The 27,966-nt window shown below is 49.4% G+C and overlaps 1 protein-coding gene across 1 annotated transcript in view; it reads left to right on the top strand.

The window, feature by feature from the left end:
* LOC119956723 (dual oxidase 2-like) overlaps positions 1–23,570 on the top strand; it is a 107,028-nt gene extending 83,458 nt beyond the window's left edge. The window contains exons 30-34 of the mRNA XM_038784060.1: positions 2,510–2,742; positions 11,251–11,409; positions 19,835–19,990; positions 21,412–21,540; positions 23,365–23,570. Of these exons, the coding sequence (XP_038639988.1) occupies positions 2,510–2,742; positions 11,251–11,409; positions 19,835–19,990; positions 21,412–21,540; positions 23,365–23,487 (800 nt within the window). The 3' untranslated portion in view covers positions 23,488–23,570. The remainder of the gene's footprint in view (positions 1–2,509; positions 2,743–11,250; positions 11,410–19,834; positions 19,991–21,411; positions 21,541–23,364) is intronic.
* Positions 23,571–27,966: the final 4,396 nt, after the last annotated feature.

The raw sequence follows: 27,966 nt of genomic DNA, 5'->3' as shown, positions 1-27,966 counted from the left end.
GAGAAGACAAACATTTCTTAAAGTGACATTCCCATGACAACTGTTTTTTTTCCAATTCGGTGCAACATTTACCAGATTATTATAGAATCATAGAATTTACAGTGCAGAAGGAGGCCATTTAGCCCATCGAGTCTGCACCGGCTCTTGGAAAGAACACCCTAACCAAGCCCACACCGCCACCCCATCCCCATAACCCAATAACCCCACCCAACACTAAGGGCAATTCTGGACACTCAGGGCAATTTAGCATAGCTGATCCACCTAACCTGCACATCTTTGGACTGTGGGAGGAAACCGGAGCACCCGGAGGAAACCCACGCAGACACAGGGAGAACGTGCAGACTCTGCACAGACAGTGACCCATGCCAGGAATCAAACCTGGGACCTTGGAGCTGTGAAGCAATTGTGCTGACCACAATGATACTGTGCTGCCCACGTCAAGTGTCAGCCTGGCTCAGCTCGAGTTGGAAGGCAGCGTGTTATCACGACAAATGTTCCCTTCAATCCCTGTGCATGCACCGCTGTGCCGCAGTCATGAAGGCAGCGTCCCCTCCAAAATAAACACCCACGCACTGCCACAAAAACTTTTTTTTCTTTTTGAAGGCTTTGTGGATTGAAATGAGCAGCGTGCGTGCACGCACGGCAGAGAAAATGTGAAGAGGCCAAATTTTCCCAGAAACAGGTTGGCAAGTTAGGAGGCAGGAAAAGCAACATGATTAGGTGTTCCAACCCTTTCACACAGATAACATGTCCGAAGAACTCCATTTGTCTTCTTTTGTTCTTCTGACCTCAATCGATAATTCTTCATTTAGTAATTTTCTCTACCGGCTTGCCCTCGGGATCCTTATTAAGACCCTATTTGCGGAGGTCTTTATTTTCATTCCTAATGTTACGAGCTTGACATATATAACTCACGACTGGCCAACATAACGTTTTAGTACAATCTTTACCAGTTTAAAGGAGCTATTTGTACAGTGGAGCAGTTTTGCGGTAAAGCATCGCCAACATCAGGACAAAATTCCCATCGCCGATTGATGGCATTTAATACCAAATTCAGGGTAATTTTTGATGATCGCCATAATTTCGTTGGAGGTGGCTTCCTGCCCTGTGGGGAGGCCGCCATCTTAACAGAGGTGACGTCCCTGTGGCAGTCCAGAGGGCCATCGGAGACGGCGGCTCCGGCCTCCAAAGGTGGTGGCGCCAGCGGGAAGCGCCGAGCCATGGCCTCAATGTTGTCGCTGGAGGGGCCTGTAAGTGGATTAACGCCTCCGGAACACCCCGGCTGCCTTGGCCGTTTTGCTTTCGAAGGCACCTCCATTTTGAGGTGGCAGAAGGGGGAGGCAGGGGTGGAGGGAAATGAAAGGGGGAGGGGAGGGAAGGGGGCGCTGTCCATTGTCCATCATTAGCCGGCAAGCTTAGGGGCAGCCAATTAGAAATCGTATCCAGGAATATTGCTGAGCTGGTCTCCCTCTGGGTAAGTGAGGGTTTGGGACCATCAGTGGGCTGGGGGGGTGGGGAATTCCAGAAGGCAGTGGAAAAAACAGGCCTCAGTGTCGGATTTAAATAAAAGCTGGCCAAACGGAGTACCATACACAGAATCCCTACAGTGCAGAGGGAGGCCATTCGGCCCATCAGGTCTGCATTGCACCTTCAAAAGAACACCCTACCTCGGCCCACGCTTCCCTGTAACTTCACCCGATGCGCACAACCAAGGGGCAATTTTGCATGGCCAATCCACCTAACGCAGCAGGGTAGCATGGTGATTAGCATAAGTGCTTCACAGCTCCAGGGTCCCAGGTTCGATTCCCGGCTGGGTCACTGTCTGTGTGGAGTCTGCACGTCCTCCCCCTGTGTGCGTGGGTTTCCTCCGGGTGCTCTGGTTTCCTCCCACAGTCCAAAGATGTGCGGGTTAGGTGGATTGGCCATGTTAAATTGCCCGTAGTGTCCTAATAAAAGTAAGGTTAAGGGGGGGGGGGGGGTTGTTGGGTTACGGGTATAGGGTGGATACGTGGGTTTGAGTAGGGTGATCATGGCTCGGCACAACATTGAGGGCCGAAGGGCCTGTTCTGTGCTGTACTGTTCTATGTTCTATAATGTGCACATCTTTGGGCTGTGGGAGGAAGCCAGAGCACCCGGAGGAAACCCACGCACACACAGGGAGAACATACAAAATTCACACGGTCACCCAAGGCCAGAATTGAACCCGGTTTCTGGTGCTGTGACACTGCAGTGGGATGTCGATGGAAGCTCCCTGTACCCTGCAGGATTCTTGAAAGAACTTTCCCAGCAGAGCCAGTGCACCAATTTTACCCACCTTAATCCAGCCAGCCTGAGGCTTCTCTGGCTGAGATTTGTCAGTTACGGCCGGGATCTAGGTTGAGACATCTGAATTAAATTTACTCCAAAGGTTTCATTGTCCAAACAAGCCTGTTGCTATAGTTACAATAAAAGCCAGGCTTTTGCGTCTGAAGGAGACCCCAGCGAATAAACCATTGCTTTTATTTTTCAGGTGTCACCCATCTTGAATTTAAACGTCCCCAAGATTTTGATTACAAGTCTGGCCAGTGGGTACGTATTGCCAACCTTCTGTTGGGGACAAATGAGTATCATCCTTTCACCTTGACTTCAGCTCCACATGAAGACACCCTCAGTCTTCACATCCGGGCCGTGGGACCATGGACAACCCGATTGCGGGAAATATACTCTCAGGAAAATATATCGGCCCTTGGTAAATACCCAAAGGTAAGGAAAGTATAGAGATTTCCATCTATCAGCAATCAATTTCATTTTACGAGTTTGTAATTGCCTAAGTGCCAAAGCAAGTGGCATAGCAACTATGGTGTGCCAAACGCTTTGCTCACAGCAACAGTGGATAACACTGTTGGAGTTCTGGTAAAGCCAGTCTTAAATGTTGTCTAGCTGCTTCCTTAACTGTTGGCCTCTTGCTCTTCGTCCATGGTTATTAGGTACACCAAATTCTTCGGCACAGGTAAGGTTGTGACTCTCCCTTGGCGGGACCCTGTGTGAGCGAAAACGGAAAATTTGGCGTTCCAGCCAAAGCTCCATTCGCTCTCGGCACCGGAAAGTCCCAGCCGCGGACGAGGACAGAGGATTTCGGCCAACATGTCTGGAGATACAGGGGAGCTCGTCTTTCGATATTGTTTAAGACTTCTCTTGTTCTTCCCACCTCACTCGCCACCTCCGTCCAATTTACTCTTCAGATTCTTCCTAAGCCCCGCATTTCGAAGCTGCGGGAGACTTGGCGGCCCAGCCAAATGTCCATTGACTTTAGGCAGGACTGGACCTTAAAATCGCACCCACGCGTACAATTGGAGGCAGCACGGTAGCATTGTGGATAGCATAATTGCTTCACAGCTCCAGGGTCCCAGGTTCGATTCCGGCTTGGGTCACTGTCTGTGCGGAGTCTGCACATCCTCCCCGTGTGTGCGTGGGTTTCCTCTGGGTGCTCCGGTTTCCTCCCATAGTCCAAAGATGTGGAGGGTAGGTGGATTGGCCATGATAAATTGCTCTTAGTGTCCAAAATTGCCCTTAGTGTTGGGTGGGGTTGCTGGGTTATGGAGATAGGGTGGAAATGTTGACTTTGGGTAGGGTGCTCTTTCCAAGAGCGGGTGCAGACTCGATGGGCCGAATGGCCTCCTTCTGCACTGTAAATTCTATGGCTATGGTAATTGTACTTGTTAAAGGATCTATTTATACAGTTGAGCATCTTTATCATAAGGTATCGCCAACATCAGAAAGAAAATTTCCTATCAATTGTGCCATTATGGTTTCTGCTCTTTTCTCATCATTTTCAGTGACAGCCTGGCTCAGTTGGCAGTGCCTTCACCTTTGTGTCCGAAGGTTGTGCATTCAAGCCCCACGTTAAAAACGTCATCAGCCAGGCTGTCACCTCAATGGAGTACTGAACACTGCGTTGCTGGAGGTGCCACCTTTCAGACGAGGTGAAATACTGAGGACCCCATCTGCTTGTTCAGGGAGATGTGAAAGATATCAAGGTGCAGTAGAAGGAGAGGAAATAATTTTTCCATTGTTCTAGATAATGCATCTCTCGAAATTTACAGCCATAAAATCTATCACCAGCCATTTGCACTTAACGATGACTACTGTGCAAATCGCCTGTACATTTGTCTGTACGTCAACAGTGACTGCATTTCATAGGCCATTCACTCGGTGAAAAATGGTTTGCAGCATCCTTAAAGGCATGATTGGCGATGTCAAAATGCAAGTTCTTCCTTTGTCTCTCGATCTGCCTATCCGTCTTTGGGTTTTAGTATCAGGGCCATGCAGTCCCTGAGTATCACCACTACAATTCTGGGGTTTGACTGCACAGACGATGCCACTCTGTGGGCCACATTATCCAGCTGGAAAGTGAGGGGAATGTACAAAGTCCAAAGTACCCTCTCCACACTAACGATCATTTCAGCATTGGCACACCATGGACAATTCGTTTTATCCAGAGACGATTGTTCTGCTTGCACTGGAGTCAATGTGACCTTCTCGGTATGTTAGAAACCGCTTCCCTCCAGGCCAAAGAATGAGACAGCATTGGAAAGAGGCCATTTGGCCCATCATGCATGTGTCAACCCTCTGAAAGAGCAATCCAATTAATCCCACTTCTCTGTTCTTTCCCCATAACTCCACTGATACCGCTTTTTTAAAGTATCTGTGGTGACATGCATCACTGTAAATACACAAGGGGTTAATGTAAATACACGTCGACTAGATAGACACTAGAGAGAGTACCAGAGACATGACACGCAGACATTCGACCAATAGGTCAGTAAAATAGGACACGACCAATGGGCATTCACGACACACAGAGAGGTGACACTACCACAGGAGGGCATTACACCAACCCATATAACAGGACACAGCACACATGATCTTCTTCTTTCCAGTGGAGACACTCAGTGAGTACACAGGGTTAATTTGAAACACATCACACCCACCACGTGGATTGTAGCAGACTGGTTCGTCAGTCTGAGTAGCTATAGCAGGATTAACAGGAGAGTTGAATCCAAGTAGGAGAATTGTCAACAGTTTAAATAAATGTGTTAAAGCTATCTCCAAGTCTGAACCTTCCTTTGTCAGAGTGCACATCAAGTAAGCAGCTTATGCTACATCAAGAGCATAACAAAACAGTATCAGCATAGAATCGAAAGAGAATGGTGCAATTATTGTCCAGACCTGTATTGCCAGGTCCGGGAAACTTTTAAAACTGCTGAAATGTACAAGTTGGTCCACTTACAAGTGGAATTGAGTTTTGCTCTGTCCCATTCAATTCAATAGGACTTTGTGAAATACCGGTTATTTCAATCATCATTAAGTTTATTTTCAGCTCCAGCGCTCCTCAAAATTCTAGCATGGCCTTTAGTCCTTTTGTCCTGCAACTTGGCTCATTGATCGCCAATAGACAGCAATTGATAAAGACGTGGGAATGTCTTCACAGACAATTCAGATATGTGACTAAGCTGATGGATCAGCTGCAGTGGGCCACGCTGTCATCGTCTGAGATCTCGCCAATGAGTGATTTAACTGTCGAGACCAAATAAAATTTACTTTGTTTTCCTTTTATATTAAGTGAAATCAAGACTCCATTTTTCCCTCAATTCTGCATTTCCAGCTTTTATTTTCCACCTGTTGACACAATTGTGGGCTGGAACCGTGACTTTTTCCCAGGCTTACTCCTACTTTTCGCTCGTGGCTCAGTCGGTGGCTCTGCTGTGTCTGGGTTGTAAGGTCCCGGGTTTCTGTCCCACTCCAGGACTTCAGCACAAATTGAAGATGACCCGGTGCTGTACTGAGAGAATGCTGCACTCCCAGAGGAGCTGTTTTTTTTGTGTGGGGGGGGGGGAAATATGTTAAACTGCTGCCCCCTCTTGAGTGGATGCCAAAGACCCCAGACATGACCTTGAATAAGAGCTGGGGAGATTTCCTGCCTAACAATTATCCCTCAAATCAATGTGCAAACATAGGTAATCTGGACATTATCACATTGCTGGTTGTGTGAGCTTGCTGTTCGTAAATTGGCTTTTGCATTTCTGACTTTACGGCAATGCACTGCACTTTTAAAAAGTGTTTCATTCGCTGTAAAGCCCTTTGGGATGTCCGGTAGTTGTGAGAGGTGCTATATAAATGCAAGCCCTTCTTTCTTAACCATGCCACAAGTTGAAAAATACCATGTTGAAGCAGAACTAGGGCAGCCATGGTTATGGTGCAGGTCAGTCTGGGTGCTGGGCCACAGGGTAGCACAGTGGTTAGCACTGTTGCCTCACGGCACCGAAGACCAGGGTTCGATCCCGGCCCAGGGTCACTATCCATGTGGAGTTTGCACATTCTCCCCGTGTCTGCGTGGATCTCACCCCCACAACGCAAAGATGTGCAGGGTAGGTGGATTGGCCACGCTAAAATTGCCCCTTATTTGGAAACAAAAGTCAGTTCGGATCGCCTTTGATAAGTGGCTCACCCCCTAACCCGCCAACTCTCATTCGCCATCCACAATACTCATGTCAGAAGTGTGATACTATATTCACCACTTAGTTAGATCAGTAAACCTACAATAACAAATTATATTTGTACAGTATCTTTAACATCATAAAGGGCAGCACAGTGGAGCATCAGTTAGCACTGCTGTCTCACAGTTCCAGGAACCAAGGTTCATAGAATAATAGAATTTACAGTGCAGAAGGAGGCCATTCGGCCCATCGAGTCTGCACCGTTCCTTGGGAAGAACACCCCACTTAGGCCCACACTTCCAACCTATCCCTGTAACCCAGTAACCCCACCTATCCTTTTTTTTGGACACTGAGAGCAATTTAGCATGGCCAATCTACCTGACCTGCACATCTTTAGACTGTGGGAGGAAACCGGAGCATCCGGAGGAAACCCACGCGGACACAGGGAGAACGTGCAGACTCTGCACAGACAGTGACCCAAGCCGGGAATCGAACCTGGGACCTTGGAGCTGTGAAGCAACTGTGCTAACCACTGTGCTACTGGTTCAGTTCCGGTCTCGGGTCTGTCTGTGCGGAGTTTGGACATCCCGCTGTGTCTGCGTGGGGTTCCACCGGGTCCTCCCACAGAATAAGACATGCAGGTTAGGTAGATTCGCCGTGATAAATTGCCCTCTTAGTTTGCCTGCGTGTGAGTGTGGCTATGCTTAATGTGCTGTAACGCCCCTCACACGATAAACTCCTGGAGACAGACTAGCGTGTCAGGGAAAAATCTGGAAAGTTGGACCTATGCACCATCAGGGGGCAGAAAGGTTGAGAGAGAGGGAACTTTATAAAAGTTCCAAAAACGTTTCACAGGAGGATCGTAAAACAAAGTATGACACCAAGCCACGTAAGGAGGTATTAAGCCAGATAATCAAATTCTTGGTAGTTTTTAAGGAATGTCTTCAAGGAGAAAAGCGGGGTAGGAAGTGGAGAGATGTAGGAAGATACATCTCAGGGCCAAGGCTATGGAAGGCACAGGGCAAAGGAATTAAAATCAGAAATGTTCAAAAGCCCTGAATTAAGCAAGTGCAGATACTGTGGGCAGGATTCTCCGTTTCTGAGACTAAGGGCGGAATTCTCCGCTCCCGGAAAAAATCGGGAGGGCCGTCGTGAACTCGGCCGCTCCTCACCCCATATTCTCCCCTCCCGGCGGGGCTAGGAGCGGCGCTCCGTAACTCTCGGCCGCGGGAGCGTCGCACCAAGAATGATGTGGCCGGCGCGCCTAATGACGTCAGCCGTGCATGCACAGGTTGGCCGGCTCCAACCCGCGCATGCGCGGCTGACGTCATGACGCTGACGGCACGAACCCGCGCATGCGCGGTGGCCGTCTTTCCCCTCAGCCGCCCCGCAAGACGTGGCGACTTGATCTTGCGGGGCGGAGGGGAAATAGTGCGTCCGATTTGGTGGGCACTGATCGCGGGCCTGTCCCCTCCCGAGCACAGTCGTGGTGCTCTTTCCTTGCTAGGCCACCTACAAGCCCCAATCGCGGGGGGACACCAGGGGGGCGTGAAATTTGTCGGGGGGCCCTCCCGCAATTCTCCCACCCAGTGTGGGGAGAGGAGAATCGCGCCCTAAGTGTTGACGCCAAAGCAGAATTCGTGGACTTTCACGACAGAAAGACTGGCGCCTCAGCTGGACCGATTCAGCTACTACGAAGGGGCTAGTACCGGTGCCGCCTGGAACACAATCGATTCCAATGAAAAACGCTGCAGGATTCGCCGGGTCCATGATTTACACTCGGGAAGCTGACAAGCTGCAGCCGCACACACACATTACACTCCCCACGCACACTCATCCCAGCCAACAAGATGGCGCTGGTTGTGCTGGAGTGCGCCCTTAAAACTGATGGCTCAGCTGGGGACAGAGGGCAGCCCCTGGGGGAGGCCGTTCACCCCGACCCCACAGCCCACCGCCTGCCCACCCCTCACTACTCCCCTCGGCCCTGTCAGGAGCCCCCCAGCCAGCTGCACAACTGTCGGTAAACTATGGTGATGTTGGATACATTCCGTACCCCGTCTCTCTCCCTCAGCAGCCGCCACACCGGTTTCACAACTTTTAAAAGCACAAGTAAACCGTGCTGTCAGCAACTCGGACCATCGGAGGCGAAGAATTGCGGAGTTCCCGGAGAATATCGGGTTGGGCCGCCCGATTATTTGAAAATGGCGTCTATTGTACGGGGCGTTCCGGAATGCATTGGCGGCACTGGAGAGCATTGCGATTTTGGCATCGGAACAGACTCTCCGCCCAATCACCTTTCCCGATTTCGGCGTCGGCTAATGGAGAATCTCGTCCTGTATCTCAGAGAGGTTTGAGGCTGGAGGAGATTACAGAGACTGAGAGGGACAAGAAGGCCAGGTTGGGATCTGAAAACAAATGTGAGAATTTTTGAAATCAAGGTGTTGTCAGACCGGGAACCAATGCGGGTCAGCGAGCACAGGGAAGGAGAAGGTGGAATAGGGGAGAGGTGTACCAGTCTTAAGACGGCAGCAGACTTTGGATATTCTCAAGCCGATGGCGGGTCGAATGTGGGAGACCTGCCAGGAGCTGGAATAGTTGAGTCGAGAGGTAACAAGGGCATGAATGAGGCGGAGGGGGTTACCACTGACCAGAAGCTTAACTGGACCAACACGACAAATACTGTGGCTCAAAGAGCAGGTTGGCGACTCGGAATCCTGTGACAACTCGCCTCTTAACTCCGAAGAGTTTTCCACCGCTTACAAAGCACAAGTCAGGAGAGTGATGGAGAATTATTCACTGGCTTGAGCAGAGCTCCAGCTATAGGAGCTTGACACCATCCAGCTAAAAAAAAAGCCTGCTTGATCGGCACCCTATCCACCACCTTAAACATTGGCTTTCCCTCACCACCGACGCATTGTTCGCCATCTACAAGTTCACTGCAGCAACTCGCCAAGGCTCCTTCGACAGCACCTTCTAAGCCGACACGTTCTGTACCAGCTGGAGGAACAGAGACAACAGGCACTTGCGGCCAGCACCACCTCCAAGCCACAAACCATCCTGACTCACAACCATGGGGCAGTCTTCCCAAAACGGAACAAAGTTCCCGAGCGAGCGCGGTCAGCTGCGTGTTTACTGTCACTCTCAGTGCCGGGAACCACGTGGCTATTCAACGCGACTCTCTTTGAATAAGAGGCCTGAACAGGGGCCATGGCCGCACATAGCCCCGTTTTTTAACCCACTCGCCGGAACTCCCCGTTGCAACGAGACATCAGGACGCTATTTTTAAATGGGGTCCCAATCTTCGAGGCCCACAAAATAAATTCTTAACCTCCCCAGCCCGAACGCAACATGGGAGGGGCTCCCAGCCCCCCACGCACTCCCCTATACCCACGCTGGGCAGCCCCGGCCTGATCACGTGCGCACAACAAATGCCAGCATGGCACCTTGGCAGTGTCAACCTGGCTGTACCCCTGCCAGTTGGCAACAGCAGTGCCAGGGCACCACCCTGCCCAAAGGGCATGCAGCTGGGAGCCTCTGATCCCCTTGGCGACCTCCGTGGGTGCCGTTCCATCTGATCCCCGTTTGTGGGGACCAGTAACAAACGGCGCTCACTCGAGGTCCTCAAGGCGAAGGGATTGAATCCCAAAGCCTCAGGTACTTGGGGAATCTGCACATTAGAGTGAGGCTTACTGCTTCGCCAAAAACTGATCCCGCCCAGTGTGCGGTCTCCCGGCTTTCACGGGCCATGCTGCGCTGCGGCGAGATTCTTTTCCGGCGTAGCGTGGCCGGATGATCAAGCCCAATATCTCCAATCCTTCAGTGTTAAAGTCCTGGAATTCCCTTCCCAATAGCACTGCTGGTGTACCTGCACCGGATGGGCTGCAGTGATTCAAGAAGGTGGTTCACAACCTCAGGGGGTAATTAAAGATAGCCATTTGACGCTGGCCTGGTCAGTGATACTCACACTCAAGACCAAATAAAGCTCTCACCCAAAGAGTTAGAATGGCAATGTGAAATGAAAAGGGGACACAAATTTAAATTTGGAGCAGATAAATTAATCATTTGGGTTTATAAACGACAGCAGGCCTGGAGAATTTCAGATTTGCTGGTCATGCAATGGTGTGGATGAGGGGCGGGGTAAAGAGTTCCTGTGGTCACTACGTTGTGAAATGCGTTTCTGAAAACACAGCAGATCAGTATTTCCATGGTGCGGGCTGGGCAGGGTAGGGTGCGTGTGGACAGAGATGTGCACTGTGATGAGTCAGGGTACCACGCCGCCGCTCTCATGTGGAGAGTGGTGACTGTGGAACCTGGAACCCCCTCCCTAACGTCACTGTCAGCACTCCCCAACGCCACGTGAATGTCTGTGGTTCAAGAAGGCAGCTCAACACCACCTTCTCAGGGGCAATTTGAGATGGCCATTAAATGCTGGCCCGTGACCAAACCCCATGAATGATTGAAAAAAATAGAAAACAACCCTCAGTTCACAGGCGTCAAGTTATTTTCCACCACAACACCAACTTGTATTTATTTAGTGACTTTAATGCAGTAAAAACACTTCTGAGGAGTGTTACCAAACTGAATTTGATAGTGAGCCGCCTCAGGAGATATTAGGACAGCTGACTGAACACTTAATCAAAGTGGTCGGTTTTAAAAATCGTCCTGGATTGTGAAAGACATAAACAGCTCAATTCCCCCAAGCATTCAAACCACAAACGTAACAGTAACACAGTGTCTGTGACCAAAGGCTGAAACACCAAATTGTTTTCCTCAGATTTACCTGGACGGGCCATTTGGTGAGGGACACCAAGAGTGGAACAAGTTCGAGGTGTCCATTCTGGTGGGAGGAGGGATTGGTGTCACACCTTTCGCGTCGATCCTCAAAGATCTTGTCTTCAAGTCGACTATCAACAGCAAAATACTGTGTAAAAAGGTAAATCTGCTCTCACATAGTCCTGGTCCGTTCCCAAGCATCTTTTACCCCAGATTCCGTCCCCCTTCTCCCCCTGAAGGTGCCTGACTCTTATCAACATTGGCGTTGGCAGTCCCATGGCACGGAACCCATGTGGCTATCATCTGTTTGCCTATATAGAGAGCGTCAACGTGCAATTCGACCGCTGAGGTCAGCACTTGAGTCCAGCTGTAGGTTCATGCACCACCCACAAGCTTAACAACAAAGGACTTGGGAAAGCTCTCCAGAATGGATTAAATGGATGTTTTCCTGGTGCCTTCCTCTCGTCCCGATACAATGGAGTCAGTTATGGGGGAATGGGAGCCTAGTGGTCATGTTATTGGACTAGCATTCCAGAGACGTTAATTAATGATCGGGAGACACAAGTCAAAATCCGACCATGGCAATTTGGAGGAATTAAATAAATCTATTATCAGTAATGGCGATCCAGAAACTACTGTATTGTGGTGACCACCTGGTTCTGTAACTGTCTTTCGGGATGGAAATCTGCCAACATTACCTGGTCTGGCTGAGATGGCGGTGGCATGGTGGCACAATGGTTAGCACTACTGTCTCACGGTGCCTGGGATCCGGGTTCGACTCTGACCTCGGGTGACTGCCTGTGTAGAGTTTGCATGTTCTTGCCATGTCCACGTGGGTTTCCTCCGGGTGCTCTGGTTTCCTCCCACAGTCCAAAGATGTGCAGGTTAGGTGGAATGGCCACGCTCAATTGACCCGTTTGTGTCCAAAACGTTAGGTGGGGTTACGGGGCTGGGGTGGAGGATTGGGCCCAGGCGGGGTGCTCTTTTGGAGGGTCGGTGCTGACTGGATGGGCAGAATGGCCTCCTTGTGCAGTGTAGGGATCTTATATGTGTCTCCAAGCTCACAACAATATGGTTGACTCTTAACTGCCCTCTGAGTTTGCCTAGCAAACCCACTCAGTTGTATTCAAGAATGTGGCTCATTACCCACCCCCTCCAGGGCAATTAGGGATGGGCAATAAAGGCTAGCTTTGCTAGCAATGCGACTGAGGAAATAAAATTCTGCTGTAGCTGTGATTACCTCCTGTAGCCTGAACCGTGGATCGAATGAGGGATCTTGTGGTCTTTAGATCTGTATCACACCAACAGAGCACTCAGTCAAGTCACAAAGGGAGAGAATAATGTAATTATGGAGGGCCATATCACAATGTGGTCTTTGTTTAACCAATCCAGTTGAACGAGTCGAGCCAAGTACATCATTTTCATGTTCCTCATGCATATATAATATTAAAGGTGTTTTCAGGAAACAAGGAAGCAATAAATTTTATAATGACATTTATTTGAACACTCTTGTGTTCAGCCACGTCCTTGAGAACTTGCATGATGATCAATTGTCATAAGATCCACTCATGTATATAATGAGGTGCAGACAGGCAGTGATTGACACATTGGATGATGAAAACACAACACAGAACAACCAATCACCAGACAGGACACCACCACTATAAAGCCCACAAGGCATTAAGACTCTCCCACTCTCAGGGCCCAGCTACTGAGACAGTCAGAGTGCACAAGCTAGTGAGCACTATCACCATGCGGTAGCTAGTAAGTCTGGTCAAGCCAGTAAGAGGTCATCAGTAGGATTAGTAGAGTGTCAACCCACAGCTGGACATGTACAGCTGTTCATAGTTAAATAAAACAGTGTTGGATCATCTCCGGTGTCAGACGTTTGTTTCCAGCTTCCCTGCATCCAGTTGCAGTCAACGTCGAACCAACCTGCCGAAGACATCATGGTACCAGAGTGCTATTAATTCTGCCGAACCTACCTCGAGTGAATCTGCAACGGCCAGCAAGCAGCCATCCAGTGAAATGGAAAACATCCAGCCCCCTCCGCAGCACCGCATCTCCGGCAACCTCATCGCCAATTGGAAAATCTTCAAGCAAAAGTTCCTCCTGTATATCGAGGCCTCTGACCTCGAGGCAGCATCGGATGCCAGGAAGATCATGAAAAATGAATGAAAATCGCTTATTGTCATGAGTAGGCTACAATGAAGTTACTGTGAACAGTCCCTAGTCGCCACATTCCGGCACCTGTCCAGGGAGGCTGGTACGGGAATCAAACCGTGCTGCTGGCCTGCTTGGTCTGCTTTAAAAGCCAGCGATTTAGCCCAGTGAGCTAAACCAGCCCCTCATGCTATCGTGCTATTCCTGTCGACTGTGGGGGATCACGCCATCCATATCTACAACTCGCTTACATTTGCCGATGGTGAAGACAAGACAAAGTTCAAGACAGTTCTACTAAAATTCGACAGCCACTGCGACATTGAGGTGAATGAGAGCTTTGAACCGTACATCTTCCAACAGAGGCTTCAGAGTAAGGATGAACCTTTTCAGTCCAGCCTGACCCATCTCCGCATCCTAGCGCAGTCATGTAACTATGATTCAATGGCTGATTCCATAATCCGGGATCAGATCGTTTTCGGGGTCCACTCCGACTCCCTGCGGCAGCAGCTCCTCAAAATCAAATAGTTGACCCTCTCTGTCGCTATTGAGACGTGCGTAGTCCATGAGCATGCCAAGAATTGTTACTCCCACATCAGGGCGGCATAAACTGCAAACCTGGCCTCCCATGAGGCAGAACGGGTGCAGGACATTGCAAAAATGCCAAGCCTGACCATCAAGGAGAATGACTGTTTCGCGTGCTTTTCCCGGGTCCCTACACATGCGCACCACAACCGGGTGGACAACGAGGCCGAAAACCCTAACCCGTAGGTGCGTATGTCGGCCGACCGCACTGCGCATGCGCGATAGTGCACGGAACGCGCTGATGTCAGCGTCATAACGTGTCCGAATTGTAGCTCCGCCCATTTAAAGCAGCAATGTCCAGCCAAAGGACGGCGATGTATACAGTGTGGGAAGCCTGGCCATTAGGTGGCCTTCTGCAGGTCCGCTCCACCGATCATCAGCCAGCGATCCCAGGTGAGACCCAGAAGTGTCCGCTCGGTACAACAAGGCATGCAAGATTCTGATCCCGACAGCCCAACAGACCCCGATGCTGACTGCCTCGAGTGTCCATATCGGGTGGGCATCATAACCACACGCGAACTGGTCTCCACTGCACCTGCAACCTGCCTTCCGATCCTCAGTGTGGATCTCGACGACGGGTGGTGTGCTGTCTTCACAGTCAACCAGGCTCGCATCCGATTTAAACTAGATATCGGCCCGTCTGTGCACCTCGTATCACAGTCAAATCTCGACAGCATCCGTGACCAACCAAGCATTCTTCCACCAGCCTGCCAACTCCTTGACTACAATGGCAATGCCATAGCCACCAGTGTATCATGTCAGCTGGGGGTACCTCACAAGGCAATCAAGGCAACATTACGATTCAAGATCGTCCAGCCTGACAGGACGTCCCTGCTCAGTGCTCACGCCTACAAGCTCCTGAAACTGTTCCAGCGAGTTAACACCATGTCCTCGACACCGGCGACTGCCTCACCTGATGTGAATCTTCAGGCCGAAATAGATGACATTTTCATACAATACCACAACATGTTTGATGGAATGGGCATGCTCCCATATCGCCAGAAGAAATTGCTCAAGCCGAACGCCACCCCAGTGCACTACGCCTGGTGCCAGCTCCTCTCAAGACTCGTCTGAAAAAGCAGCTACAAGACCTCCACGACCAGGGCATCATCTCAAAGGTCACGGAACCAACAGACTGGGTCAGCTCCGTACGTAAAAAAAACCCTCTGGTGAACTCGCATTTGCATTGATCCCAACTGAACCGCAATATCATGCGAAAGCACTACCCGATCCCAAAGCGTGAAGAGTTAACCAGTGAGATGGCTCATGTCAAATTCTTTACCAAGCTGGACGCCTCCCGTGGCTTCTGGCAAATACAGCTGGACACGTCGAGTCGGAAGCTGTGCACATTTAACAGTCTGTTCGGCCGCTATTGGGGCTGGTTTAGCACACTGGGCTAAATCGCTGGCTTTGAAAGCAGACCCAGGCAGGCCAGCAGCACGGTCCAATTCCCATACCAGCCTCCCCGAACAGGCACCGGAATGTGGCGACTAGGGGCTTTTCACAGTAACTTCATTGAAGCCTGCTTGTGACAATAAGCGATTTTCATTCATTTTCATTTTCATTCATTTCATATTGCTACAACCGCATGCCTTTGGGTATCATATCAGCTTCCGAAGTATTTCATCGTCGAATGGAGCAAATGATGGAGAGCATCGAGGGGGTGCGAGTCTATGTGGACGACGTGATCATCTGGTCGACAACGACCGAGGATCACATTGCCCGCCTCAAACAAGTTTTCCTGCGGTTTCATGAAAATGGCCTCCAGCTCAACAGGGCCAAATGCTCATTTGGTCGGTCCGCTATCAAGTTTCTGGGTGACCACATTTCACAGCAGGGTGTGCATCCTGACGCCGGCAAGGTGCTGGCAATCAACGCCATGAAGACCCCGGAGGACAAGAAGGCGGTCCTCCGCATCCTCAGGATGGTAAATTTCTCAGGAAATTCATTCCCAATATAACAGCCCACACCACGGCCCCCCGGCATCTCGTAAAGAACTCAACAGTGTTCCAGTGGCTGCCCCCACATGAAAAGGAGTGGCTGGAGCTGAAGGCGAAGCTCACCACAACCCCAGTACTGGCATTCTTTGACCCAACCAGGGCCACCAAGATATCTACTGACGCTAGCCAGGACGGCATTGGGGCGGTGCTCCTCCAGCGAGACGACTCCTCATCCTGGGCTCCAGTGGCATATGCCTCCAGGGCCATGACGTCAATCGAGCAACGGTATGCCCAGATCGAAAAGGAGTGCTTGGGTCTCCTGACAGGAATAGTCAAGTTTCATGACTACGTATGCGGCCTGCCGAAGTTCACGGTGGAAACAGACCACAGGCCTTTAGTCCACATAATCCAGAAGGATTTAAATGACATGACACCTCGGCTACAGCGAATTCTTCTTCGTCTCCGCCGATATGACTTTGAACTCGTCTGCACATCGGGTAAGAAGCTGATCTTTACGGATGCTCTATCCCGATCCATCACCACGCCGTGTTAACAGGACGACTTCCTCTGCCACGTAGAGGCACAGGTGCAGTTGTATGTAGCAACTTAACAGCCACCGATGAACGAGTGGTCCAAGTACGTGAAGGATCCTCTACTGCAGCGCGTGATGCAACACATCGCTCATGGCTGGCAAAAGAAGCAATGTCCCCAGTTCTTTAACGCATAGGACGAGTTAACGGTCATTTGCGGGAATCCTTCACAACCTGCCAGAAGTTTCAACCGGCTCAGCCCAAGGAAGCACTGCAACAGCACGAGATTGTGACCTCTCCGTGGTCTAAAGTGGCTGGGCAGCACGGTGGCCTAGTGGTTAGCACAACCGCCTCACGGCGCTGAGGTCCCAGGTTCGATCCCGGCTCTGGGTCACTGTCTGTGTGGAGTTTGCACATTCTCCCCGTGTCTGCGTGGGTTTCACCCCCACAACCCAAAAATGTGCAGAGTAGGTGGATTGACCACGCTAAATTGCCCCTTAATAGAAAAAATAATTGGGTAATCTAAATTTAAAAAAAATAAACAATAAAAAATAAAGTGGGGATGGACCTCTTTCATGCCAATGGCCGTGACTACATGCTCTTGGTCGACAACTTCTCCAGTTAACCGGAAGTGGTGAAATTGTTGGACCTCACGTCCAAGTCAGTCATCAAAGCCTGCAAAGAGACGTTTGCCAGGCATGGGATACCACTCACAGTAATGAGTGACAACGGTCCATGTTTCTACAACCAAGAGTGGTTCGACTTTGCATGATCCTACAACGTCAGTCATATCACCTCCAGTCCCCATTACCTGCAATCAAACAGAAAGGCCGAAAAAGGGGTTATTGTCAAGCTATTGTTGTGCAAGGCTGCAGATTCAGCCTCCGATTTCAACTTGGCGCTGCTGGCCTACAGGGCAACCCCTCTGTCGACTGGTTTGTCTCTGGCACAGATGCTCATGAACAGCAACCTGAGGACGACTGTTCCAGCCATTCATATTCCAGACCTTGACCACCTCACGGTGCTGCAAAAGGTACATCAGTCCAGGGACCAGCAGAAGGTCACGTATGATGCTCATGCCACGGATCTGCCTGAGCTGGCTCCAACAGATGTTGTTCACATCCAGTTGCCTGAAGGAGGTTGGTCAGCCCCAGCTGTTGTTGTCAGGAAGGCCGCCCCAAAGTCTTTCATTGTTCAAGTTGGCTGACGGCTCCATTCTCCGGCGCAGCAGGAGGACGCTGCAGAGAGATCCCCGCCCATCATCTGACCACATTGCTCCGCCGGTGATCATGCTTCCTCCGGACGTCTCCTGCCATGAGGCCACCGATCTGCCAGTGATCCCGCCTGTCGACGAAACCACTGCAATGGGAGCAATTCGCCTGTTCAAGTGCCGGCGTCTCCTGCTCCACCTCCGCGGTGATCGACAAGAATTTGTCGCCCGCCTCAACGACTGAATCCACAGATTTAACTCTTGTACATTTTGTTCAGTTTGCTCTGTATCTGCACGATAGACACCTTCCCATGTATATATGTTCATTAACTCACCACTTGTACATAGTCACGTATGTATATACCTCCACGTTCCAAAATTTATTTTTAAAAAAGGGGAGATGTCATAATATCCATTCATGTATCTAATAAGATGCAGACAGGCAGTGATTGACACACAGGGTGACCAATGAACACACACGACACAGAACAACCAATCACCAGACAGGACACCACCACTATAAAGCCCACAGGGCATTAAGAATCTCCCACTCTCAGGACCTAGCTACTGAGACAGTCAGAGTGCACAAGCTAGTGAGAATTATTACCATGCGGTAGCTAGTAAGTCTGGTCAAGCTAGTAAGTGGTCATCAGTTAGATTAGTAGAGTGTAAACATGTACAGCAGTCCACCAGTTACATAAAACAGCGTTGGATCATCTCCTGTGTCAGACGTCTGCTTCACTGCATCCAGTTGCCGTCAACGTCGAACCAACCTGCCTCACACATCATCGGTGACCTTGACTAATGGGGAATTCCTTCCAACAACCTTGACTATTTTTATTTTTTGCAAGATGAGGCGGGAATCATTCCTTCAGTATCGCGTGCTGTGGCATCTGAGGAACATTAGTCACTCCAAGCTGGTTAACTGGTGACGATTCACGATAATGCTGTGAATCTGTGTTCCAAGAATCCAAAAGTTGCGAACGCATTGTGAAAAAAAAGATTCCTCTTGATTTCCTGGCACTGGTTCGGAGGCTGTGTTGTCTTGGGAACTTTGAACTGCGTTCCCATCTAGTAACATGAAGTGGGTTTCTAGAAAATATTTATTGGATCTGAGATTTCACTTACTGCCCCCAGGGATGACCAGTGGTTCCAGATTGTAAATATGTCATGTGATTAAGGGCTGGGCATTCCCTCTGACTGGTCTAGCCACCCTCCCCACACAGCCCTGCACATTCCTCCCCACTGCAAGCTCGATCTCTACCCATGATTTTCCGCCCTTTCGTTCCAAAGACCGACGATGGCTACAAGCCCCGTGCAACTTCCTGATGTGATAAGGGCACCACGGTCACACAGTGGTTAGCACAATTGCTTCACAGCTCCAGGGTCCCAGGTTCGATTCCCGGCTTGGGACACTGTCTGTGCGGAGTCTGCACTTTCTCCCCGTGTCTGCGTGGGTTTCCTCCGGGTGCTCGGGTTTCCTCCCACAGTCCAAAAATGTGCAGGTTAGGTCACTTGGCCATGCTACATTGCCTATAGTGTCCAATAAAGGTTAGATGGGGTTACGGGAATAGGGTGGAGGTGTGGGCATAGGTAGGGTGTTCTTTCTAAGGGCCAGTGCAGACTCGATGGCCAGATGGCCTTCTGCATTGTAAATTCTATCTATTCTATCAGCGAGCAGGAGAGTCATTTTGCTTGTGTAGTAACCCTCACCAAACCCATGGGGATGACCTGATTGATCACCCTGTGAGGTGCATGGAATACGAGCTTCCCCACTGACGGGCGGAGGCCCAGAAGCTGGGGGCTCATGGAATCAACCCTTAAAAACCAGCCAGGATTGGGACCGGCATGATTGGTAGACCCGGTTGGGAACTACGTGCTGTACGCCACTTTGCAGCCTTTTTTAGTTACAAACAAATGTCTGTTTGAGTCGGCTTTGATCTCCTGAGCTTTTGTATGGTGGTTACGCAAAGGAGGGAACATAACCCTTGGCAGTATTCATGGAGTGCATGACTTGCATCTGCATTAAATATTCAGGGCTTTGCGATCTGGAGGAAACTTCACCTTCTTCGAGGCTCTGGGCTAATTCCAGGTCTTCCTACATTTGCACGGATCTATTTGCTTTGCTTTAATCACGTTTTACTACTCCCCCATTTCCAGATCTACTTCATCTGGGTGACTCGGACACAGAGGCAGTTTGAATGGATGGAGGACGTCATCCGTGAAGTTGAGGAGACTGATAAAAATTCCTTGGTGTCTGTCCACATCTACATCACTCAGTTGGCGGAGAAGTTCGATCTGAGGACGACCATGCTTGTAAGCAATGCTCGGGGTTTGCACTTTACAGGTAGCAGCTTGGGGCCATGAATTCAAGAATCCTCGGGTGCCCTCCATGCGTCCCTGGCTCTCCATTCTATTCCCTGCCTTTGCTCGGCTGCTGCTGTCAGCCATGCCTTTGTCAGCTCCAGGAGTGACTATTCCAACATTCTATTCACCAGCTTCCCATCTTCTCCCGCTTGCTCCTCCAAAGTTTAATGCCTGCATCATAACTAATGCCGAGAGTTTGCTGGTCACCTGTGCTCGCCAACCTACATAGCTCCCGGTCAAGCAATGCTTCAATTTTAAAATCACCATCCTTGTTTTCAGATCCCTCCGTAGCCTCACCCACTCCCTACATATGTTCCCTTTCCCAACCCTACAGACGTCCAAAATCTCCGACCACCCTCCCCCACCAATTCTGGCTTCTTGCACATCGCTGATTTTTAAATCACTCCACCGCTGGCAGCCACACTATCGGCTGCCAAAGCTCTAAGCTCTTGTCATTACTGCCCTAAAATTATCCACTTTCACCTCTCTCTCACTCCGCCTTTAAGATGCTCCTTCAAAGCTACCCCTTTGAAACAGCATTTGATCAGCTGCCATAATGGTTTCCTTAAGAAGTCCGGTGCCACGTTTTTGTTCGATAAACCTCAGGTGAGGCACAGGAGCACAGGGCTTAGCACTGTTAATTCACAGCTCCAGGGTCCCAGGTTTGATCCCCGGCTTGGGTCACTGTCTGTGGGGTGTTTGCACGCGCTCCCCGTGTCTGCGTGAGTTTCCTCCGGGCGCTCCGGTTTCCTCCCACAAGTCCCAAAAGACGTGCTTGTTAAGGTGAATTGGACATTCTGAATTCTCCCTCAGTGTACCCGAACAGGCGCCGGAATATGGCGACTAGGGGCTTTTCACAGTAACTTCATTGCATTTTTAAGGTAAGCCTACTTGTGACAATAATAAACATTATTATTAGATTCTTATTATTGAGATGGTGTACTATGCTGAAGGTGCAATCCCGTGTGGAAGCTGCAGCTGAGCGCCAGTGTTTCCATTCATTATGTTCGCCGTTACCGCAACAACACGAGCGATGCACCAGAATTTAGATCTGAAGGGGAGGGGGTGAATGTTGGTTTTGCTTGAATGGGTTTTTCACACACGGCTATCCTAACCTTGTCGTGACCAAGTGTAGTTGGCCTGTACCAACATTAGGGAAGTCCCACGGTCAAAACGACAGCCCCGCAATGCTCTTTAGAATAAATGTGAATGCACACGGGGTTCTGGGCGTACACAGTTGACCTGGCATCGAAGAACCTGCTCTGATTATCAATGGAGCGCGGTCAGCGCTAAGCGGATCCGTTACTTGTTGAACTTTCCTCCCCCCCTGCCCTTCCGTGAATGATTCGGTGTCTTGTTTCCTGCTCTAGTACATTTGCGAACGTCACTTCCAGAAGGTGTCAAACCGGAGCTTGTTCACCGGACTTCGCTCCATCACCCACTTCGGACGCCCCCAGTTTGTCCCCTTCTTCAACTCGCTGATGGAAGTACACCCTGAGGTGAGTGCTGCCATTGCGGAAGCTCAACTATATTTAACGCTGTTGATACTTCACCGTGAGCAACTTGATCACCTCCCTTCAACTTGGGATGGTGGTGATGTTGGAATGGAAGTATTTGGATAGATTTATAAATTTGTTACAGTTTGAGACCGCCCCCCCCCCCCCCCCCCCTCCCCATCCCCTCACCAAGTTGAGAACCTATAATGGGTGCCTCAGAATTTAGAGTGTAAGCTTTCATACTTTTGTAGGTTTGAGTGGCTGAGTTGGCAGCACTCTTGCCTTTGAGTTATGAGGTTCAGGTTCCAGTCCCCACTCCATGGTTTGAGCAGACAGACCAGTGCTGTACCGAGGGAGTGCTGCACTATCGGGGGGTGCTGTCTTTCAGATGAGATGCTGAACCTGCCTGTACAGATGGATGTGAAAGACCCCTTGCCAAAAGAGCAATGTATCTTGGCCAATATTTACCCCTCAATCAACATTACAAGATGATGGAACCATCAATTCACGAGGCACGTGCTTTAAGATATGAACAGTGGTTTTAATCTACTTACTACAGAGCCAGCCTGTTACCCGTTGAACTCTCGATGAACTGCAGGCTGGCTCTGGACAGCTCTGTTATTTATACAGCAGTCAACGGGGAGGAGTCGTGGGCGGAGCCAAGGGTGGAGCCCTGTACAAACTCCTGAGCATTCCCAGAGCTACTCCCCCTAGTGGTCGGATAACACTACTGCGCTTACAATAGTATTGGTAAATACAGTGTGAATTACTACGTTACATTCACCACACAAGAGAAAAAAAAACCTGTTTGATCTGTATTTGCGTTTAGGTGGTTAGCCCTTCTGCCCCCATCCCACCTCCAGGAAAGTGGCCAGGGAATGTGCTGGGAATCGAGCACACCAGCGACGTGGGCATTCGCGCCTGCTGCCCATTTTTACTTGTCCCATTGAGGGGTGAAAATTGAGCCATTGATGCCAACACAGTGATTGGTTATGCAGGAAGAAGAAAAGGCATGTAGGGTGGTCAAATAATCACTTGGTAATACGGAACTTGAGTCTTGGTGAGAAAAGAGACGGCTGTCGAAGCTTTTCATCTTGTACACATCAGGATGGACTCAAGAATGCCAAATTTCAAAGGTAGAGACAACTGACACTGCACTATTGTTTGAACAATAAACTATTCTTGTTGACAGTTGAATAGTTCATTGTACATTGATTTTTTTTAGTTTTTATAAATTTAGAGTCCCCAATTTTTTTTTTCCAATTAAGGGGCAATCTAGCGTGGCCAATCCACCTAACCAGCACATCTTTGGGTTGTGGGGGTGAAACCCACGCAGACTAGGGGAGAATATGAAAACTCCACACGGACAGTGACCCAATGCCAGGATTCGAACCCGGGTCCGCAGCGCTGTAGTCCCAGTGCTAACCACTACGCCATCGTGCTGCCCCATTGGACATTGATAATAGTGTACTCTTCATGGGAACGCCTCAACCAGAGTCAATTGCCAATTAACCGGCACCCTTTGCTCATGCTGCATAACCTTTTGTTCCCTTTGAAATTTGGCATTCTTGAGTGAGTTCCAAGATAAAAAGCTTTAACGACGTGTCTCTCTCTTCAGCAGTTCTCACGTCAAACATGCCTTAGGACCTTTAGGGTGTCAAGGTTTGGATGAACACCAGGCTCCATGGATAAAACGGGGCCAAAAAGGGTTCAATAGGAGGCACACAGAGAGAAAGATTGACAATCATTCTGTTTCCTGCTCAGCGTCGGGCGAGGGAGCCCTGAATTCCGGTCAGGAGTGAACTAATCTTTTGTCCGTTTGAACAGGTTACGAAGGTTGGAGTGTTCAGCTGTGGGCCCCCTGGAATGACCATAAACGTGGAAAAGGCTTGCAAACAGATGAGCAAGCGGCACGCGATCCAATTTAGCCACCACTATGAGAACTTCTAGACCCGTGACAGATTATGAAACTGCCCGCTCGCATTTCGCAATGTCCAATTTTGTAACTTTTTCTTCCATTGACAGATAATTTTTTTTGATGAATCGTGAAAATGTTTTGTCTCTTTCCCATTGAGCACAGATAACAGGGTGCTGGCTAATTGTGACCAATCTCATAGTGTGATCTGAAAATCTGACTTGCCTCCGCTGGGTGTTATTTTTCAATTGTAAGGATCTGTAAACTGTGGGGTGGGGGTGGGGGAAGCATCTAATAGGCAAGAACTTGATGAAGGTGTATTGCCTGAGCGATACATGCTGTTCTTAATGTGCAAAGTAGCCAGCAGCAGCTTATGCTAAGTAAGATATCGCTCACGAATTGCCTCCAGCCTAATTACTGTAATTAAACTGGGCAGAGCAATGCAGTTACCCCTAATGCTGCAGGGTCCACATCGCATTGATTCAGGTGAGAATCAGACAGCACAGTGGTTAGCACTGCTGCCTCACAGCACCAGGGACCCGGGGTCAATTCCGGCTTTTGGTGACAGTGTGGCATTTGCGCTTTCTCCCCGTGCCTACGTGGTTTCCCCCTGATGCTCCGGTTTCCTCCCACAGTCCAAAGACGTGCAGGTGGATTGGCCACGATAAATTGCTCCTTAAGAGTCCAGGGATAAGAGTCCAGGTTAAGTGGGGTTACGGGGATAGGTTGGGGAGAGTGGGCCTGGGTAGGGTGCTCTTTCAGAGGGTCGGGGCTGGCTCGATGGGCCGAATGGCCTCCTCCTGCACTTTAGGGATTCTATTGTAGAGTGTGACGTTTTCTCAGTTCCGCGATAATACACAAGCGGAGAGCTGTGAACGGGAGCCAGTCTTCCTAAGGAATATGGTCCATATTCATCGAGCAAGATCCCGCATTTTGTAGCAGATCCGTGTTTTCCTCTCTCAAAAGGGTCACAATTGATAGCCTTCAACTTGCAACCTGAGAAACAGCTCGCACAACGGAGGAAAGTAACTTGAAGTTGTATAATTATGGTCTCATTATGAACACTTGTAATGTGAATGTCCCTTTAAGAAATGTTTTGTCTTTTCAAATGACTTCAATGATGTCATTGTGTGGGCGGAGCTGGGCTGTGGCTCTGAGTTTACTTTTGTTTTTGACTTTTACTTTCGCTTTGACTTTGGACTGGTTTGTACTGCACAGGTTGAAATAAAGGTTTCTCTATCTTCACTTTAAAAGCTATTTCCTGACTGTTTGATAACTTAAAAGAAATAATTGTTTTCTGGAAGGAATTCAAACCTGCTGTTTGGAAATGAAACAAGGGTATCGATACCAAGTCTTATACCAGTAAGAGCGCCATATGCTGGGCCACATCTTTGTAAAGGGGGCCGGGATTCTCCCCTACCCGGCGGGGCGGGGGGTCCCGGTGTGATGGAATGGCATGAACCACTCCTGCGTTGGGCTGTCCCAAAGGTGGGAACGGCCTTTGGCGCCACGCCAGCCGAGGCCGAAGGGACTTCGCCGGCTGGCGGAAGTCCGCTCTTGCGCCGAAGCATCAGCGACTGCTGACGTCAACCCCGTGCATGCGCAGGGGAGGGGTCACTTCCGCCTCCGCCATCGTGAAGACCATGGTGAAGGCAGAAGGAAAAGAGAGCCCGCACGGCACAGGCCCGCCCGCCGATCGGTGGGCCCCGATCGCGGGCCAGGCCACCGTGGGGGGCACACCCCGGGGCCAGATCGCCCCCCCCCCCCCCCCCCCCCCAGGACCCACGTTTGATCCACGCCAGTGGGACGAGCATGACAGCGGCGGGACTTCGGCCCATCGCGGGCCGGAGAATCACGGGGGAGGGGGGGGCGCCGACTGGCGCAGCGCAATTCCCGCCCCCGGCGAATCTCCGGTGTCGGAGACTTCGGGACACGGAGGTGTCGGGATTGACGCCGGCCACCGGCGATTCTCCGACCCGGCGGGGAGCCGGAGAATCCCGCCCGGGGGGTTCTGGTTTTTATCTGGATCTTGTTAATAAATTGGAACAGTTAAGGGGGATTCATTAATGGTTATAAATAGATTACTGGGGTATTTATGTTTGTAGTTGATAAAAATTCTTGCATGTGTGTGGTTCTACAAATGTTATCTAAATTTGTAGAATAAAGTTTGTTTTTTTGATTAAAAGTACCAAAGACCTCCGTTGAATAACACCTGAAAGGCAGGCTCTTGTACTCATTTGAGTCAAATTTGATAACCAGTTGTAGTTCAGGTGAACTCCATGATATACTTTTGAGTTTTCTAAACCCTGGCCCATAACACATTGAACAGGTAGCAATTTAACTTCTGTTCCAGGAAGGTAGGTTGTCGAAGGAAATGGAAATAATGTGTTTTTTGCATCAATCTTCAATCAGTGACAGGATCAGCAAAGTCTAATATGATGCAATCAAGGAACTAAATCAAAGAGTCGGATATTTGTATCTACACTTAAAGTCGCTTCAGTAAAATGATTTGAGAATGCATTTCTTAGAAGTAGTAACATTGCTGTGTTTTTGACCTTCTTTCATTCAGATTATTGGATAATTCATAATCTAATTAATAATTCAAAACTTTGTAGGGCAAACAATGTCTAAATTGCCAACCGTACAATAGGGTGACCAGAACCGTACACGGTTTTCCAAGTGTGAACTTACTAATGTCTTGTACAACTTCAGCAAGATGTCCCAACTCATGTATTCAATGTTCTGACCAATAAAACCAAGCTTGGCGAATGCCTTCTTCACCACCCTGTGACTCCACTTTCAAGGAGCTATGAGCCTGTACTCCTAGATCTCTTTGATCTATAACTCACTCCAACCCCCTACCATTAACTTCATACTTGTGACAATTAAAAGACACTCAGTGATTTGGCCTCCACAGCCTTCAGCGGTCAATAGTTCCACAGATTCACTACCCTCTGGCTGAAGAAATTCCTGAAGCACGTCTTGTACTACTCAGTTGACAAGATGTGCGAAGAGATCAGATCAGTCCACAAGAGGGTCATTTAGGAGTCTGGTAACAGCGGGGAAGAAGCTGTTTTTGAATCTGTTAGTGCGTGTTCTCAGACTTATGTATCTCCTGCCCGATGGAAGAAGTTGGAAGAGTGAGGAAGCCATGTGGGAGGGATCTTTGATTATGCTGCCCGCTTTCCAGTCATCCATGCTTTTACACTCCATCTTCCTCTGAATATAGGCCAACATCCCATTAGCCTTCCTGATTCCCTGCCATACCTGCGCGTTAGCATTTAAGAATTCATGTTCAAGGTCACTCGGGTCCCTCAGTGCCGCAGCATTTTAAAGTCTGTCACATGGAAAGCAGATTGTACAACCTGCAGTACAGATCTGCCAGAAAGCTATCATTAAATGAGCACAAAGTGATTCCATGTTTTGCATTGTGTAAATGCTTTATAAACTGGATTCAGACCAGTTTGGTAAACAATCTCTCTCTTTCTGCTGACCCCATTTCCCCCCACCTGAAGCTTTGGCAGCAGAACACTTTTACATTATTTATTTCCTCGGTTCCCCACATGCCTAATTGCCGATGAACTGAGTGGCTAATTAGATCAGACTGGAGCGCAGAAGGCTGAGTAAGTGGCATGATTGAGGTGCACAAAATTGTGAGGGGTAAGATGTGTGAGGCAGGTTGGTTCGACGCTGACTGCAACTGGATGCAGTGAAACTAGAAACAGACGTCTGACAGAGGAGATGATCCAACACTGTTTTCTTTAACTAGTACATGTACATGTTCAGCTGTGGACACTCTACTAATCTAACTGATGACCTCTTACTGGCTTGACCAGACTTACTAGCTACCGCATGGTGATAGTGCTCACTAGCTTGTGCACTCTGACTGTCTCAGTAGCTGGGTCCTGAGAGAGGGAGAGTCTTAATGCCCTGTGGGCTTTATAGTGGTGCTGTCCTGTCTGGTGATTGGTTGTTCTGTGTTGTGGTATTCATTGGTCATCCTGTGTGTCAATCACTGCCTGTCTGCACCTCATTATATAAATGAGTGGATAGTATGACAAGGTAGAGATGAGGTTGGTTGTTTGGAGGAACCTGTTTTACTTGGCAGAGAGTTCAAAACCCAGGGGTCACAGATTCAAGCTTAGCGGCAGATGGATTAGAGGGGACAGGAGGGAAAACATTTTCACGCAGAGGGTGGTGAGTGGCTGGAATTCGCTGACGAGTTGGTGGTGGAGGCAGAGACCCTAAACTCTTCTAAAAAGTACCTGGATCTGCACCTTAAGTGCTGTAAGCAGCAGGGCTATGGGCTGTGTGCAAGAAGATGGGATTAGAAAAAGCATCAGGGCGTCTTTGGGTCGGTATAGACAAGATGGACCAAATGGTCCCCACTCTGTGCTGCATTTATCAGTTCAGAGAATATTCAAGAGACAATCGCATAGCTATGGGTCAGGAGTCACATGTAGGCCAGGCCAGATAATGATGACCTATTTCATCCCCAAAGGGCATTAGTCCTA

This window comes from Scyliorhinus canicula, chromosome 24, assembly GCF_902713615.1.
Source record: "Scyliorhinus canicula chromosome 24, sScyCan1.1, whole genome shotgun sequence".
Classification (NCBI taxonomy): Eukaryota; Metazoa; Chordata; class Chondrichthyes; order Carcharhiniformes; family Scyliorhinidae; genus Scyliorhinus; species Scyliorhinus canicula.
The sequence above is the reverse complement of the archived record's forward strand: the minus strand, read 5'-3'. Positions and strand labels throughout refer to the sequence as shown.